The sequence below is a fragment of the Leiobunum rupestre genome, chromosome 5, assembly GCF_980474605.1.
Source record: "Leiobunum rupestre chromosome 5, qqLeiRupe1.1.hap1, whole genome shotgun sequence".
In the NCBI taxonomy this organism is placed as follows: domain Eukaryota; kingdom Metazoa; phylum Arthropoda; class Arachnida; order Opiliones; family Sclerosomatidae; genus Leiobunum; species Leiobunum rupestre.
The window spans coordinates 8,641,468-8,656,902 of NC_143388.1; the positions used below are offsets into that span (position 1 = coordinate 8,641,468).

The following is a 15,435-nucleotide window of genomic DNA, read 5'->3' on the forward strand; positions in this document are numbered from 1 at the left end:
GGTTCCTATGTCAGATTTCTTTAAAAGTAACAATTTTAAATTAATTTAATTTAAAAGAATATCTTGGTACATATTTTTATTTAAAGTCTATATCGAAAAAAATTAATTATATAATTATAATATGAAATAAATAAGTAATATCAAAAGTAGCATAAGACCCAAAAGTGTGTCAGCTGTACCTTCGCGTCTATTAAAATTTCTAGTGAGACCTAGTCACACTATAGACTACATAACCTACTAGTTGCCACCACCCTCCTACGCATTGTAACCCTGCCACCTGATTTAATGGCTTCAAAAGTCGCATGATGACTTAGGCCTATGGTGGTGCCTTGGGTATTAGCCTAGCTGATTATTATTATTATTATTATTATTATTAATAGTACTAGCAAGATTATATTTAGTCAATAGTCTGGCGTTATTTTCTCTCTTCGAATTACTCGCCCGTAGACATACGTTCTAAGACGCCCCACTCGGCGGCGCTGGAGAACCTGGATTTTGATGAAGTATTTTCCGACCCCCTTTGTTTCCCCTTTTTACTTTGCGACAAACTCTCATTAACTACTATACCGTTCTGACACACTTTTCGGTCTTATGCTACTTTTGGTAATATTTATAGTATAGTACCAAATATATTAAAAATGGAAGGCGGAGTCCTCTTTTTACATAATTTAGAGACGTAATTAGGGTCCTTGAATTTTTCCCAGGGACTATCTTCGATTGTCGCCAGTCGGTATTTATCCTTGAATTCTTCCTTCTTCGCAATTCCCGCGGGAACCACGGGAAAGTTCGTCATTATCGCGTCGATGGATTTCCTATTATACGGGAAATAAAAGTTTTAGTTTATAATTAAAAGTTCATTGCTATTTCCTACTACCATAGGTCTATAATATTGTTCCATATTATAAGTTTGTCACTTTGGGGAATATTTTTCTGAGAGCTAGTAACGGAGAACCGTCATCACAAAAAGAAAATATCCCCCTAGCGAGTCTCTGTCAAAGGCTACGTGTGACGCGTGAGCGAGTTGACGCAAAACGGCGACTAAGCCCGTAATGCAGTCTGTCTTGTGAAACTTTTGCATGAGAAGAATAGGAAGTGTCACACTTATGTTACGATATTATACACTTATGCTACTACGCATTCCAGGGTTTAAAAGCGTTGCAATTGGTAGTTAAAGCATTGATAAATTTGACTTTATAGCATAATTTGTTATAAAACCGAGTTTGCTTTACTATGCTATGGCATTATTCCTACTAAAATCTAAACTTTTCATACTGCAATAGCATAGCATTTTAAATTTGTAAAGCATTTTAAATTTGGCTGAATAGTTATTTTTTAAAGTAACGTGGCCATCTTGTTTAAATGTTGCTCTTACGCCACAGTCTCTTACTTTTACAATTCTACGAGCGCGCGCTACAGTATAACGAGGAATATAGGGATTTCTAGCGCGCGTGCAAATCGCTCGTGCGAAGAATACACTAATAAAGCTGGGTCTCGTGACGTAAGAGCAACATTATAACAAGTTGGTCAAGACCACTTTTTATTTTATAAAATCAACAATTCGATTTCTAATAATAAATACGTATCATGTTTGACCTTAAAAGGTGGCGAACTTCCATGGGATTGTCGACCGTCCACCTGAGAACTTTGGCAGGGACGTTCGATTGTTCTCTGTTGCAGACGGCGTCGTCTAACAGGAAGTCGCCAACCAGGAAGGAGAATATGTTCGGTGCCCCGTAGCCTCGCCAAATGTTCCTGTCGATTTCAACCTCTTTCCACAAGGCCGCTGCTGTTGTCTCTGGGAACCCGTCTCCATCGAAGCTCCAACCTAAGTTATCAAACGCGTAAAACAATTGAAAACATAGTGCCCCACCAAATCTTTATGTAGCAATCGGTGACTAAGGTGAAACTAATCTCCAATAGGTACTTACATCGTATACTATAGTAATCTATTGAGAGAAGATATCATTCGAAAATTAGGGTGAATTATAGATTGGACGAATAATTACTGGGGGCCTATTCTGTAAATATTTGAAATCCAATTTTCGATCGAAAACTAGATTTCGAACTTCGAGATCTCGACGAATGTTATTCGGTAAAGATTTCGAATAAGCATAAATCAATGCAAATTGTCGAAGTCGATTTCGACATGGTATAGGGTATCGTTATCGAATTCCCATTCGATTTTTACAGAATCGCCCCCCAGGATCCGAAACCAAATGGCGCACTTGGTGCTTTTACGGCAGCCCCGTTTGTGGTATTGGAAAGATTTTTATCCAAATACTAAACAGGTATATTCCCATTAGATCGAAATGTTTCCGAAAAATAGCCCAAAAGGCGAACTTTTTATTTTGTTTTTTACTTCTGCCATGGGGTTTCACGATGTCACTTGGAGGTAGTTATAGGCTAGGTTAGGTTAGGTTAGGTTAGGTTAGGTTGGGTGCAAAATTGGGCTGTAAACCGCACAATTGGGGTATTTTCGATCGATTTAGACTCAATGTTAAATCGTTTTCGAACGAATGGGATTTCGGTTGAATGGGCCCAAAGCACTAAACACGTGCCCGATATTAGCGACCTTCACGCAAACTATACATGCAAAAATATTAAAGTGAACTTCCTACTTAAATTAATTAAATTATTACCCTCTTATTTTTATTATCACAACAGGCGCTTCAATTAAACATCTTCAAGGAAATCGCCAAGAAGTAATATTTCCGAGAATCAGGACCTGAAAGTTACTGTTTATATTGTGCTTATTGAAATAATGGAAACTTTTCACCATTACGGTATGCAACATGTGTTTCCTTTTAACCACTTAGCTGTTCTTTACATATTAAGGCTTAGTAAAAACATGATGTTCTGTTTAAAGGTGATAAATTTCCATTATTACAGCAAGTACCAAATAAACTGTACCTTGCAGGTCCTGGCTATTGGATATATTACTTCTAGGCGCTTTCCTTGAAGATGTTTTATTGAAGCGCCTATTATTACTGAATAATAACATTAACATTCCAAAAGCCTCACTCATAGATAAAATAACTTCGTATATAGATAGGAAACTTCATGTTGTAGAAGTGACGCCAGAGTTTTGGCCGACATCTGGTGGCGGCACCCGAATAATATTATTTGGTGAAGTTCGCACTAATCGAAGTCCGTACTAGAACCTTGGTGTATCGCAATCCCAATTGCAAAGGCTTAAGCGAGCTATGTGTATTAAAAGTACTTTTTCTTGAACTGAGAGCAAATTTAAAAAAATAGCACTAAAGAAATAGCATTCAGTAAAGATTTCAAGTTTGTTTTAAACGCTATTTCTGTTATATTTGAAGACATTTACCTTGCATAATATGTTTATTCTCAAAACTCCGACCTCAAATTCCTCAATACGGTCTACGCTCTTGAGAACACAGCCAACTGGCGCAGTCACTAGATGTCAGGCAATTTCGTGAGAGTCAGTTTGCCCCATTGAAGTTTCCTAACTATATACGAAGTTATTTTATCTATGGCCTCACTTCTATTAAAAACAGCAGAGCAGTCGACGGGTCGCAGGTCATACGACATTTTTACGAACGTGTTTTGTAATTGGATATAAATATTTCGCGATTCTCTCGGTAGGAGCGCTGACGGGCGATGCAAATTGTGGAACCGGGGATTATTCGTCCAAGATTATAGTATATAGATGGTATCAGAAGTATCCATTTTTCATGTACATGTTTCATTTTTATGTCGTAGATAGATACTTATCTCGTAATTATATATTATTAATTTCTGGTACTATCGATTTAATGTGCCATCTTGTGAACAGCTATTCAATTGTCCTACCTATCCGATGGAAGTAAAAGTCGTCTCCAAGTAGCCTTCTGAACTCTTTGGCGGCTCCGAAAAATACTGGGTGATAGCTGGGATACTCCACCGAAAATATCACATTAACTTTAGATCTGTATTCTTCTTTCACGTCTGCAATAATTAAAATGGTCAACATAACTCAAAGCTTAAAGGAGATCTGTCACCAAAAACCAAAATTTACGATGTTTTTTTACAGAAAGATAAAAAATATATTAAATTATGTCCCTGAAATTTTATAGTTATTGGAAAAGTATTTAAACAGTTACGCTACTTTTTCCGCAACTTACATCAAACGGCTTCAAAAATTTCAGAAATCGCGGTTGAACCTACGTGCAGCGCCAAAAGAATGAAGCGGCAAAAATTTGAGAAAGGGCGGCGTGTAAGGCGTATTAAAAACACGATTAACTACAATTTACCAATATAATTACGTTAAAAACCCAAGGAGAATGTCGTAGCAGACGACAGTTCCGACCGAAAAACCGGGGCAAAAATATTTCGTTCACGAGATGGCGATGCGGGTAGGTTCAACCAAGCGGTTCCGAAATTCTCGAGTGGGGGGGGGCATAAAACACGAAATTTGGTTGCTAATAATAAATCAAATACTGGCCAAATTAACATGACATTTTTTGTATAACCATTTTCGGACGTCCTCTATCCATTTAAATGGTTTTTAACCAATTTTAGGGTGGTGACAGTTCTCCTTTAAGCTCGATTAGTTATTTAATTTATACGTACGTATTTGCCACCTTAGTCGCTCAACCACTTTATTGGCCAGCTTTTCACCGGCGTATTTCATATACCTAACGTCTACGTTGTGCAATTTCAAGTCGAAGTATAATAGAGCCAGATTGGGTCGATATTCAACGTCCCCTGCAGAAAGGTGGGGTATTAGGAAAAGTTTAGTCAGTCCCAGCTACGAGCAACAAACACACAAGGAGATTGCAACCCGTCAAAAGTCACGCATTTTCTATCGGAAGGGTAAAATACGGAACAGGCGAAAGTATAAAGTCCAGTGGGGCTGAAAAGATGGTAGTCACGTGATTTGGTGGAGAACTGCAGCACCATCTATCCTAAGAAATGCGAACTATTATTTTGCTAATGGTGGTTTAAATTTTGATCGTTTCGTCTAAATTATCTATTTATTATTATTATTATTGAAAACATCTTGTAATAGAAAAGTGTAAGTTAATTAGCTGTCTGCAGTATCTGGAAGGAATATTTTTTTTCTTTAACGTTGCACGGCCAACTATTTACACGACTTACCGAATCGAAGTTGGCTGTGAAAAGGTAGTCACGTGATTTTGTTTTCCCATTTTAACAAGTTAAGACCAAATTTACTTTATAGTATCGCCTAATAGCGTGTTCAAAGGCTAGTTGCGCTCTCCTTGTGCCAGGATGTAATTTCTTACCAGGACTGGTCATATTAGCTAAGGCGTCTAAGAAGTTCTCAATCTTCTCGTGTCTGTCGCAGAGCCGTCCCAAGTCGCACAGATATCCGTGGAATACGTGAGTAGGAGTACCTGATGGGTCAAAGTTCACGTCAAATTCAACAGCATTGGCTCCTTTTTCGACCATGTTTATAACTTCATCTATGGAGTTGGCCATGTGACCAATAACGTATAGTGGTCTTTTTGCTGCATCTAGCACCGTGTCGTTTACGACTACTTCAGTCGTTGTTGGTAGCGTTGTGATCTCGTTCGATGTTGTTTCCGTTGGTGCTTGTGTGGACGAAATATCTTGGGAAGAACCGATTGGCTCTAAAGCTGAATCAACTAATGTTACCCCAGTTGATTCTATCGTTGTATGTATGGTTGTAGTGATCGACGTTGAACTTGGTGATGAAGATTGTACCGGTGTTGGTTGAACATTTGGGGTAATGGTTGTCTTTGGTGTTATTGGTGTGGTGGTCGTTGGTTCCGTGACTGTCGTTGGCTCCGTGACTGTCGTTAGTTCTGTTACTGTAGTTGGTAATGGAGGAGCTGGTGTTGTAAAAGGCACTGGTGTAGTAATTAGCTCAACTGTTGAAGTTGCACTGTAGGTTTCTTTCTGATAATATTAAAATATTTCTAAATTATTACTTGAAATTTTATTTTGACGATAAAATTGGGAATACCTGAGGCACGAGCTCTGTAGTTTCTAATACTGGTTTGATTTCCTAATAAAAATAATATAGAGCATTGTAATATATTTCAATTTATTTACTGCCAAAATATTTATAAGATTTATGACTCACTTCAGACCCAACACTTGTGGATGTTTCGTTCACTTGACCCTGTAATTGTTTCAAATTCACTATTTATTTCAAGTAGAAACAAGACGAAAAATTAACTACTCACGTGGACTACGTAAACAGCCAGAAGTAACGTAAACAATTTTTCTTTAGCCACAATCATATTGAATATATTTAGGCGATGGAATTGAAATTGTCTCCGCCGTGTCGTTAGCAGATTTAGAATGATGTTTTACTCGACTTCAAGAACTAGTATGAAATTCCGGCAGGAGCAAAGACCGTTTGATTATGCGAGTTCGACTTTCGATAAAACCCCACAAGACCTCCATCCGGTTTCGACTCTTTTTAAGATGATTTCGAAGTATCTGTTTATTGAGGCACTCTCGAGAGCCTCCAGGAGTGGCTCGCGGAAACTGGCCTCTGGGTAAAGGATGGGTCATTGACTTCATTTTATGACGTTCCCGTTTGTCGGAACGAAACTGGCTTTATTTTCAAGTTTATCGTGATACCCGTTTCTTACGTCGTTAGTCCAGTGACTTACTAAACCAGATTAAGGTGTGGTGGTCAATGACAACCTTCGACATACAAATTATAAGTTTAAACGTGTCGTGGGAACCCGCATAGCGGTAGTAATGGGGTAACCAAGTTGTTATTTACAACAGGCACGAAGTGGAAGAAAGATTTTTCTATTTTTTTACAAAGTTCTAGGTCAGTTAATCGGTCATGTCCGGTCGTTTTTTAAGCCCTTTACATTACTTTAATAGATCCATACAATTTCTAGGTTAAAGTTAAATTGTAGCATAATTTCCTCTTGTATATTAATAAAATATTCCTGCGATTAAGTATTGTAAATTTCTGGTTAATAATAATAAGAATAACTAGAAATAACGTAAAAACTTTAATTATTACAATTAGGAAGAGCAGAACGAGAGTGTCAATGTCGAAAAAAGGTCCGGAAGAAAATTAGCATTAAAATCACTAAAGTGTCATACTTATTGTTAGTATGTTACTGAAGTCAAATTCTGTTTATTTTAAGCCAATAAATTATGCAGTTATACTTAGAAACCCCGGATTAAAAATCAACTTCTTTTCTCTATTAAACTTTAATACTATTATTTTTTAATAATTCATAATTTTATTACCACATAAATACAAACATTCATAATGGACGGACGTTAAATAATAATAACTTATACAGGACGATCACTGAGATATTGGAATTTCTTGAGCTTTGGAGCTAAAATTGTCTCAATGTTTATGAAATTATTCACCTTTTAGTTGTCACCCTAAGTTTTCATTACACTAGCTCTTGCTGTCACTTGATCTGGTAGTTGAGTAAACTATAGCTAGTATAATCTTTAGCTCCACGTTTTTAAAACCACCTAATTTAATCTAATTATTGGAATTCCATAAGTTCAAGAGGTGTTTGAGGCATTGCGATATTTTGTGCAAATATTTACACATTTGAACTTCTTCTATTTTTTCTGGTACCGGTAAATGACTTGATGTCGTCTCTGAGCGTTCCTGATTCGCGGTTCCCTGGCGATTAATGCCAAATCCTCAGCCAAAAGTCTCGGGTTCCTATTTGCGTATCCGGGGTACTTGGACAGTAGTCGGCGAGCGTTTTCTCTCAGGAACCTCAAACGGGCTTCCTGTTCCGCTTTGGCCCATTCTTCGGAACGGAAGTAGAACCGTACCGAATCTCCCAAGAAACTGCTCATTGAGTAGAAGAGCTCCATGAAGGAGCTGAGCATATTGAACAATGGATTGTATCCCGTTCTGAATAGAATAGGCCCCGTCTCTTGTTGGTACTTCACGTGTGACCTTTCGAATGGCTCGTCCAAGTAATTAGCCGCCCGCATGGTATCCTGGAACTCGGCTTCACCCAGAACCAAGTTAATCCTCTCTGGATGGTTGGTTACGATAGCGTCAACGCCCCTCCTAATTAAAAATTAAACATTTGTCCATTAATGTTAGTCAAGGTCACCTACTAGAAGACCAGATAAACGAACCTTAAGGAGTCTCTAATTTGGGAGGTAAGATCGATGGTCCAACGATACACTTTAGTGAAGGTAGCGTTATTGTTCCGGTCATCAATGGCTTTTTTTAGTCTCTCAGTTTGTCGAACGGCGTTGACGCAACTGTAAGCACCGTCTCCTTGCCACAAGCGTTCGCTAATTCCCAACGATTTCCACATTCCCGTAATATCGTTAATCGGGTCGCCGAGACCAATGTCCCAACCTGAAACACAGCCATCACTCTTAATCCAAACAAACATTTATCTATGAGTTATTCTATTTTACCTATTCTCTTCTCCAAGTGTTTCATCTTTCGTTTTTCCAGCGTGTCCTTGAATCCCTTGATAACGGGTGAGTCACTGGTGTGACCGATGGACAGAACGACATTGATTTGAGAGTCATTAGCTCCTAATAATAATAAGAATAAGAGTTTGTGGTTTTGGGGCAATGCGTGAAATAAAATGTGCTTGGAAGTACCATCAGGCCATAAGTTGTCGATTAGTTTTTCCGCTAAGGTGTCTCCTGCTCGAAATTTACTGTGTCCGGGTAAATCTGAGACCTGCAAATCGAGGAACAGCAATGATAGATCCTTCCGGAATCTGGAACTGGCTATAAACAATGGAGCACAAAAATGATTGAATGAAACCTTATGCAAAAGACATCAAAGATAAGCGTAACTATTAGATAGATTGAGTTCCTAGAATGAAACGTCTAGGCGTATCGCGTAGGCAGTGTCTATTATCTTGCATTTATTCATGTACACACATTAATATAAATCTGGCTAAACCCTTCACGGCATCAGCCTGTCACAGGGTCAAGAATTTAAGCTTCACCCAACGAAATTGTCACTTAAATTGTTAGAAAGCCAGTGGTGGCTCTAGCGTAGTACCTGTGTGGTCATAGCTGCACGAAAAGACTTGGTCTCGGGCTCAGTCTCTTTTTTGTTTGGCCTTAATAATTTCCCCAAAAGCACGAGAGCTCGTCTCGGGCTCATTAATATTTTTTTAAACTCGAGTGCTCGTCTCGGGCTCATTTTTTTTACCTCCTAAACACAAGAGCTCGTCTCAAACTCACAATTCCGCTCCCTAAACATTTGAGCTTGTCTCGGGCTCATACTTATTTCTGTTACTAACAAGGTCTCGTCTCAGTCTCATAAGAATTTGCATAACTCGCGGGGCTCATTTCAGTCTTAATATTTTTTTAATATTGATATATAAATCATAAGTCAAACGAAACCGCCGGGCGACCAGGCTTGGTACTCTCTTCACTACAACAATCTTCGAAAATTCTAGAAGGTAGTTTACTTTGGACCAATCAGAAAACGACTGGGTTAAATCACGTTATCCGAAATAGCCAATTACGTAAGTTCCGTATTAACCAAGTAGGCTCTCTTCAAGGGCGACACGGCCAACTGGGATCAAGCAAACAGCACGTAATCAAAGTTGGTCGTGTAGGTGATAAAGAAAGCGTTACGACTGCGGCACCTGTTGCTCTTCGCCGCAGCGCTCCCCAGTGTCCAAGGGAAACATAATCGTGCAAAAGCCAACACATAACCGTCTATTAAAAATTAAAAATCTCGGGCTCATTACAAAAATATGGTCTCAGCTCGTACTCGTAGTAATACACTATATTTTATTGGACTCAACTCAGACTCACAGCAATTTACTATATTTTAAGGGTCTCATCTTGAGCTCACAAAACTACGCTCTATTAAAATGGTGTCATCTCGGGCTCAAATTAAATGACCACAATGTTTTGGTCTCTTCTCGGCTCGTATCATTCTCATAATAAAGCTCGGGCTCAGTCTCAAATCGAGCTCGGGCTCTTAGTGTGAGGCGAGCCCGTTCAGCTATGTGAGTGGTACGATAGATTTCGTTTTCAGCAGCTCCTCCAACCTGATGTTTCTCATCAGATATTATATTTGAATAAGTATTTTTGAAAGAGTTACGAGTAATTGTCTTCCCCGGTTTAACTGAGAAATCGCCGGAGCTTCTCGTTGGGGGTGATAAAATTAAAATATATTGCTTGGGTGCTACGATAGGTGTCGACACTTAATGGGGTCTCTTTGGTGTAAAACGTCATATAGCGTTTTCTTTGCAGCAAAGATAATATAATAATATAATATAATAGTAGGTGGGGTGGCGGAGTGGCTAACACTTTCGCCTCGCAGCAAGAGGAGCCGGTTTCGATCTCAGCTAGTGGCACTGGATGAAAATCCGGAACCACTCCTTCTGCGTAGAATTTGTAAGTTATCTCCCCACTGGTTAAAGGGGTTTTTCCCCGAGATCTTCGGTTTCCCTTTCCCATAAAACTTGCTGAGGTTAACGGTTATAGTTAGTGTAGAGAGCTGGTGGCATGAAAGGCTTGCCACCACCCTCCTACGCATTGTAACCCGGCCACCTGTTACTTGATCACGCACAAGCAACATTGCTTATGTGGTCGAAGGTGGTGCCTTGGGTATTAGCTCTACTTAAAAGAAAATCGAAATAGCTGCCTAGCGCGTAGTCAATAGCGTTCACCCACTTCCTGTCGGAACTCCGAAATAATTTCCTCCTTAGTAAGCATGGTAACCAACTATAGATACGACCACAGTCAACTTTGATGACGCGCTATTCGCTCAACAGTTGTCCGTGATAGGACAATACAGCAACCGATGGAGGTCGATTTTTCGGAGGTCACGTGGGTAAACGCTTCGTTACAAAACCGCCCATAAGAAAACTCTCAGAATTCGAATCTAGGGTATGGAGTTCTATATTATGTTTGTTAGCAGCCACCGCCGGGAGTAGTGGCTCACTCCTGTAATCCCAGGCGTCCGGGAGGCAGAGTTTGTGGAAGGCCGTGTGAGGACGACTACCAATCCCCCAACGGGTGGCCGTTACACATATCTCACCCTGATTAATCAGTTATTGTGTGTGTGCTGGTGTCTAAGGCCTCGGGTCGACACCGATGTTTGTGTATCTCAAAAAAAAAAGATAGCAGCCACCACTTGCTTTAACCACTTGGGGCTTAATCTTTGATCAGAATAGCGGAATTATATTGCTCAAATGGGTATTTATATTATATGTAGGACCAAGAAATATTTATTTATTTATACTTAGGGAAAATGACTACGTAACGACGATCCACGAGCGTCATAGTTAAAATTTACCCCCGCATGAAGGGAGGGGAGGGGACGAAAAACGCCACAAGCTAACTTACATCTTCAATTGCGTCAAAAGATGTAAGTTATAGGGAACCAATGAGATACCTGGATGATTGAAATTTTCGAGGATAAGGGTGCTAGGAGCACGGCCAACTTTGATCTCGCGCTATAGCGGCCAACGAAATTCCGAGAGCAAGAATATAACGAGCGTGGCGCTGCATTCACACAGTTTTTTTATAGTGGCTTCAATGCAAAAACTATTGTAAAAATAATATTCCGCTAGGGGCGCACAAACCATACAGATATCTTTTCCTAGTGGGTTAACATAGAAACTTCAACGAATGGGTTGGCCGCCTTAGCGCGAGATCACAGTTGGCCGTGTTTGGAGAAACGCTAAAAATCTACTATTTATTTTTAGTAACGACTAAGTAGCAAACGACATCAGGATAGATTTAATTTTGTAATCGCTCATCTTCTATTTGTTAAAATCTCTCCTAAATGGGGGTTAGCTAAATTGCTCTTCAATTAGGAATATCATATCAATTGCTGATTTAAGATTCCTCGTACCATTAGAGCGCGTTCATACTAGATACACGACAGCTAATTTTTGTTCTAAAACGTATCACGCAGAGTGAATAGAAAAACCAAGCATAAGTGGCAAAAATATGGCTGATAAATAATTGAATATCTCTACACAATGCAATTTTTACATTTCCCATTACACGCTGTAAACAGGGATGTCATTTAAAGATTTTTCAGGAGGGGGCAGAACTTGAGTGTCCGGGGGTCTGGGAAAACAGGCATTTTTAAAAGCAAAAAGGCGTGAAATTTAATATTTTTGGGATTTTTAATCGAGATAGCTATTGCATAATTGCCAGTTATTTTCAGGATAATAGACAAAACAAAAGATTTTCCCAAGATATAATATCTTTGTTACGTTTCGTTTTGGTTAAGAACGTAATAAATATTATCATTCAAGAGAAAACAATGAATACATGAAATTAATCAGGATTTTTCTAATCTAGTTAAATGCAAGTTTATTCATGGACTTTCTAGGTCATAAAAATTCATGGGAGGAGGCAATCGATCCCATTGAAAACTACCTCGATCCTACGAAGGCATATGTAATAATGTAATAATTATAGGAATTATTTAGTGTGTTTCAGAAAGGAATTGTACCTGGACTAGTGATTTCTTTGACGTATCTCAAGTACTTTCCGATGCTTTCCTTTTCGTTACAAAGGCGGAAACAGTCGCACGGGGACCCGTGGAATGTCTCCAAAGCTTCACCTTCGTGGGAGAAGGTCACGTCAGCTTCGACGGCGTTGGCGCCCCGGTTCAAGTAGTAATTGATTTCCCTGATGGAGTTCACCATGTGGGCGATGTTGTAGATCGGCCTCTTGTCGGCTCCCGACGCCTCCAGAATCTGTAAAAGGTAAGCCACGGATAAACACTCTCGTTTAGTATTTTCGACTCAATTCGAAATTTATGTCTAGAAATTCTTAAGTTGTCATAATAATCACTGGGTGAAAGTTCGGAAAAAAGTTATCCCCGCTGCTTAAAGAGGTTTCCCCCGAGTTCTTTGGTTTCCCCTTTCCATATAAACTTATAGAGGTTAACGGTAATAGTAAGTGTAGGGAGCTGTTGGCTCGCGTGGCATGAAGTGCTTGCCACCACCCTCCTACGCAATGTCACCCGGACACCTAAATTAAAGGCATTTAAAGTCGCTAGATGACTTGGGCCTATAGGGTGGTGCCTTGACTATTAGCCTAGCTGATTATTATTATTTTATTTTTTAACGGTTATAGTTAGTGTAGGGAGCTGTTGGATCGCGTGACATGAAGTGCTTGCCACCACCCTCCTACGCAATGTCACCCGGACACCTAAATTAAAGGCATTTAAAGTCGCTAGATGACTTGGGCCTATAGGGTGGTGCCTTGACTATTAGCCTAGCTGATTATTATTATTTTATTTTTTAACGGTTATAGTTAGTGTAGGGAGCTGTTGGATCGCGTGACATGAAGTGCTTGCCACCACCCTCCTACGCAATGTCACCCGGACACCTAAGTTAAAGGCATTTAAAGTCGCTAGATGATTTGGGCCTAAGTAGGTACCTCGACTATTAGCCTAGCTGATTATTATTATTTTATTTTTTAACGGTTATAGTAAGTGTAGGGAGCTGTTGGCTCGCGTGGCATGAAGTGCTTGCCACCACCCACCTACGCAATGTCACCGGACACCTAAATTAAAGGCATTTAAAGTCGCTATAGGGTGGTGCCTTGACTATTAGTCTAGCTGATTAATATTATTATTATAAACCTATATTCTAGAAATTTCTTGCTTACTGGGAAATAAACATTTAGAGCGAAGCCTTTATAAATTTGATTTTAATACCTTTAAGTTTAAGCTTAAATTTAAACTTCATGGTGGGAAGGGAATAAATACTGATTTGTCAGAAAACCAAATTTTAACATAGCGGCTGACCCATGGCAAACCCTAGTAAGCGCCATTTTCTTAAATGCGTGTTATTTAAGTTCCTTTATTTTGATTAACATTAATTCTTATGGTAATGTAAGTGGAATCTACAGATATAACTCGCCTCGGAATATTTTTGGCGGGTAGAAATTTTTAGATGTCCAAGTCGCATAACGTCGTTCTTGAATTTACTTCTAACTTAAAATTTTCGAAATTGTCGTTTACTAGGTTTTTCAATTAGACAGCTGTAATGTAAGCGAGGTTTTACGTATACACTATTAAACTAAAAACAAAAGTTGATAAATGAAAAATAAACGCTAAAAACTTTTTTTCGCGGTTTGTAGATCATTTATAATTTTTGCGTATGAGACTGTGAACGCCATCTAGTAGGACCATTGGGTACTTTTAAATCGGGCTCTAATTGCGTTACTCCCGTGAAAGAATCTTCTCTCTTGACATGTGTATTTTTCAAATGGACAAGAAATATTCATTCATTCATTCATTCACAACTTATTCGTTGTAAAGTCTGGTTTTTTAATCGATGCGAAACCCTGGCGGCAAAAATTTAAAACTCTTATCACTAAATAATCTGAAGACATTTCCTTTTTGAAATGAAATTCACGTTAAATTTCATATAAAAATATGGTCTTTTTAAAAATATCATTTTTTATATAACGTCAGTGTATTGAAGGTTATGGCTCGGTAATTTATTTTGATATCACTGCGAAAAAGGAATTATGTCTACTTCAAAAGTAGGTCTTAAAAAACTTTAATCGTTGGAAACGTTTTCCCATAAAGCGCCATCTCGTAGTAAATCGACACAATATATAAAACAGTAGTAGTATTAATAATTGAGAGGTTAAACCAGCATCAGAAAATGTCCGGAAAACGTGTAGAGGGAACTTGTGCAGGCTGTACACACAAAAGTACGTCTACAAGTTCCTCCTACAAGTTTTTGGGCGATGGCTTAACCTGTCTAAGGGGTTATATGGAAACCGTAGAATTTTGAAATGGATATAACAGTATCCATATTTTATCAGAAATCTTTAATCCCGCATTTGTAGCGAACGGTACTTACGTGCAAAACGGCAACCCATAAAAGAAACGCTATCTTCATCCTGTTTCTTTTTCACGAACCCAGAAAATATTTCGATGTCAAGTTTACGAAACTTTCCTGGTTTACGGAGTTTCCCTGTTTTAGTTCATTAGTTTCCGTTACTCTTGTTGCAATTTCCGAACTAGCGATGGCTTTTTGCTTTTTCAATCGGAAGATTACCTGAAGAAATAAATAAAACGTAATAGTATTAATTAGTTATATTAATCTCAGATGTGGAGCATTAATCCACGGTCCTTTGTTTCTCTAATTCTCCCTGAAGGAATATCCGAAATTAGACCATTTGTAGAAGCCATAGACTTGACGGAATTTAGATATCGTGAGGGTAAAAAGGATGTTATAACCAGATCCTCCTCGCAATTTCTTTTTCGTGAGAAAATAAATATTAATTTATTTATGTGACCTTGATATTGTTGTAGAAAAAACCTCAACTTCGAAAGTTAAGCTCGCGGAAGTATAGATCGTTAATAAGCTGTGACTAGATAAAGGTTTAGTTTTAATTTGATAATTGCTACAATTACGGGGCGTGCCGTAACTGGTTTGGTTCATTTACATTTAAGTGCATTTTAAATAGTTTTTGTTGGGTTGGCCGTGTTAACACGTTGAGATTTTGATT

The 15,435-nt window shown here is 38.7% G+C and overlaps 1 protein-coding gene across 1 annotated transcript; it reads right to left on the reverse strand.

Annotated features, from left to right (window-relative positions):
* Positions 1–154: 154 nt before the first annotated feature.
* LOC149943494 (uncharacterized) lies at positions 155–14,822 on the reverse strand. Its single transcript, XM_090176107.1, has 13 exons — positions 14,784–14,822; positions 12,410–12,656; positions 8,566–8,697; positions 8,374–8,496; positions 8,083–8,311; positions 7,552–8,011; positions 6,074–6,112; positions 5,954–5,995; positions 5,250–5,886; positions 4,576–4,710; positions 3,817–3,951; positions 1,594–1,825; positions 155–812 (listed from the first exon to the last, which is right to left on the reverse strand). Exons 1-13 carry the CDS (start codon positions 14,820–14,822, stop codon positions 611–613), a joined length of 2,652 nt encoding a protein of 883 aa, XP_090032233.1. The 3' UTR covers positions 155–610.
* Between the last annotated feature and the right edge of the window lie 613 nt (positions 14,823–15,435).

Excerpts from the sequence above, each read along its gene's own strand:
- LOC149943494 (XM_090176107.1), bottom strand. The coding sequence starts at position 14,822 with ATGAAGATAGCGTTTCTTTTATGGGTTGCCGTTTTGCAC. Across the intron at positions 8,698-12,409 it reads CAAAGAAATCACTAGTCCAG|CCAGTTCCAGATTCCGGAAG; the intron begins GTACAATTCCTT and ends CATTGTTTATAG. Across the intron at positions 3,952-4,575 it reads GCGACTAAGGTGGCAAATAC|ACGTGAAAGAAGAATACAGA; the intron begins GTACGTATAAAT and ends TAATTATTGCAG.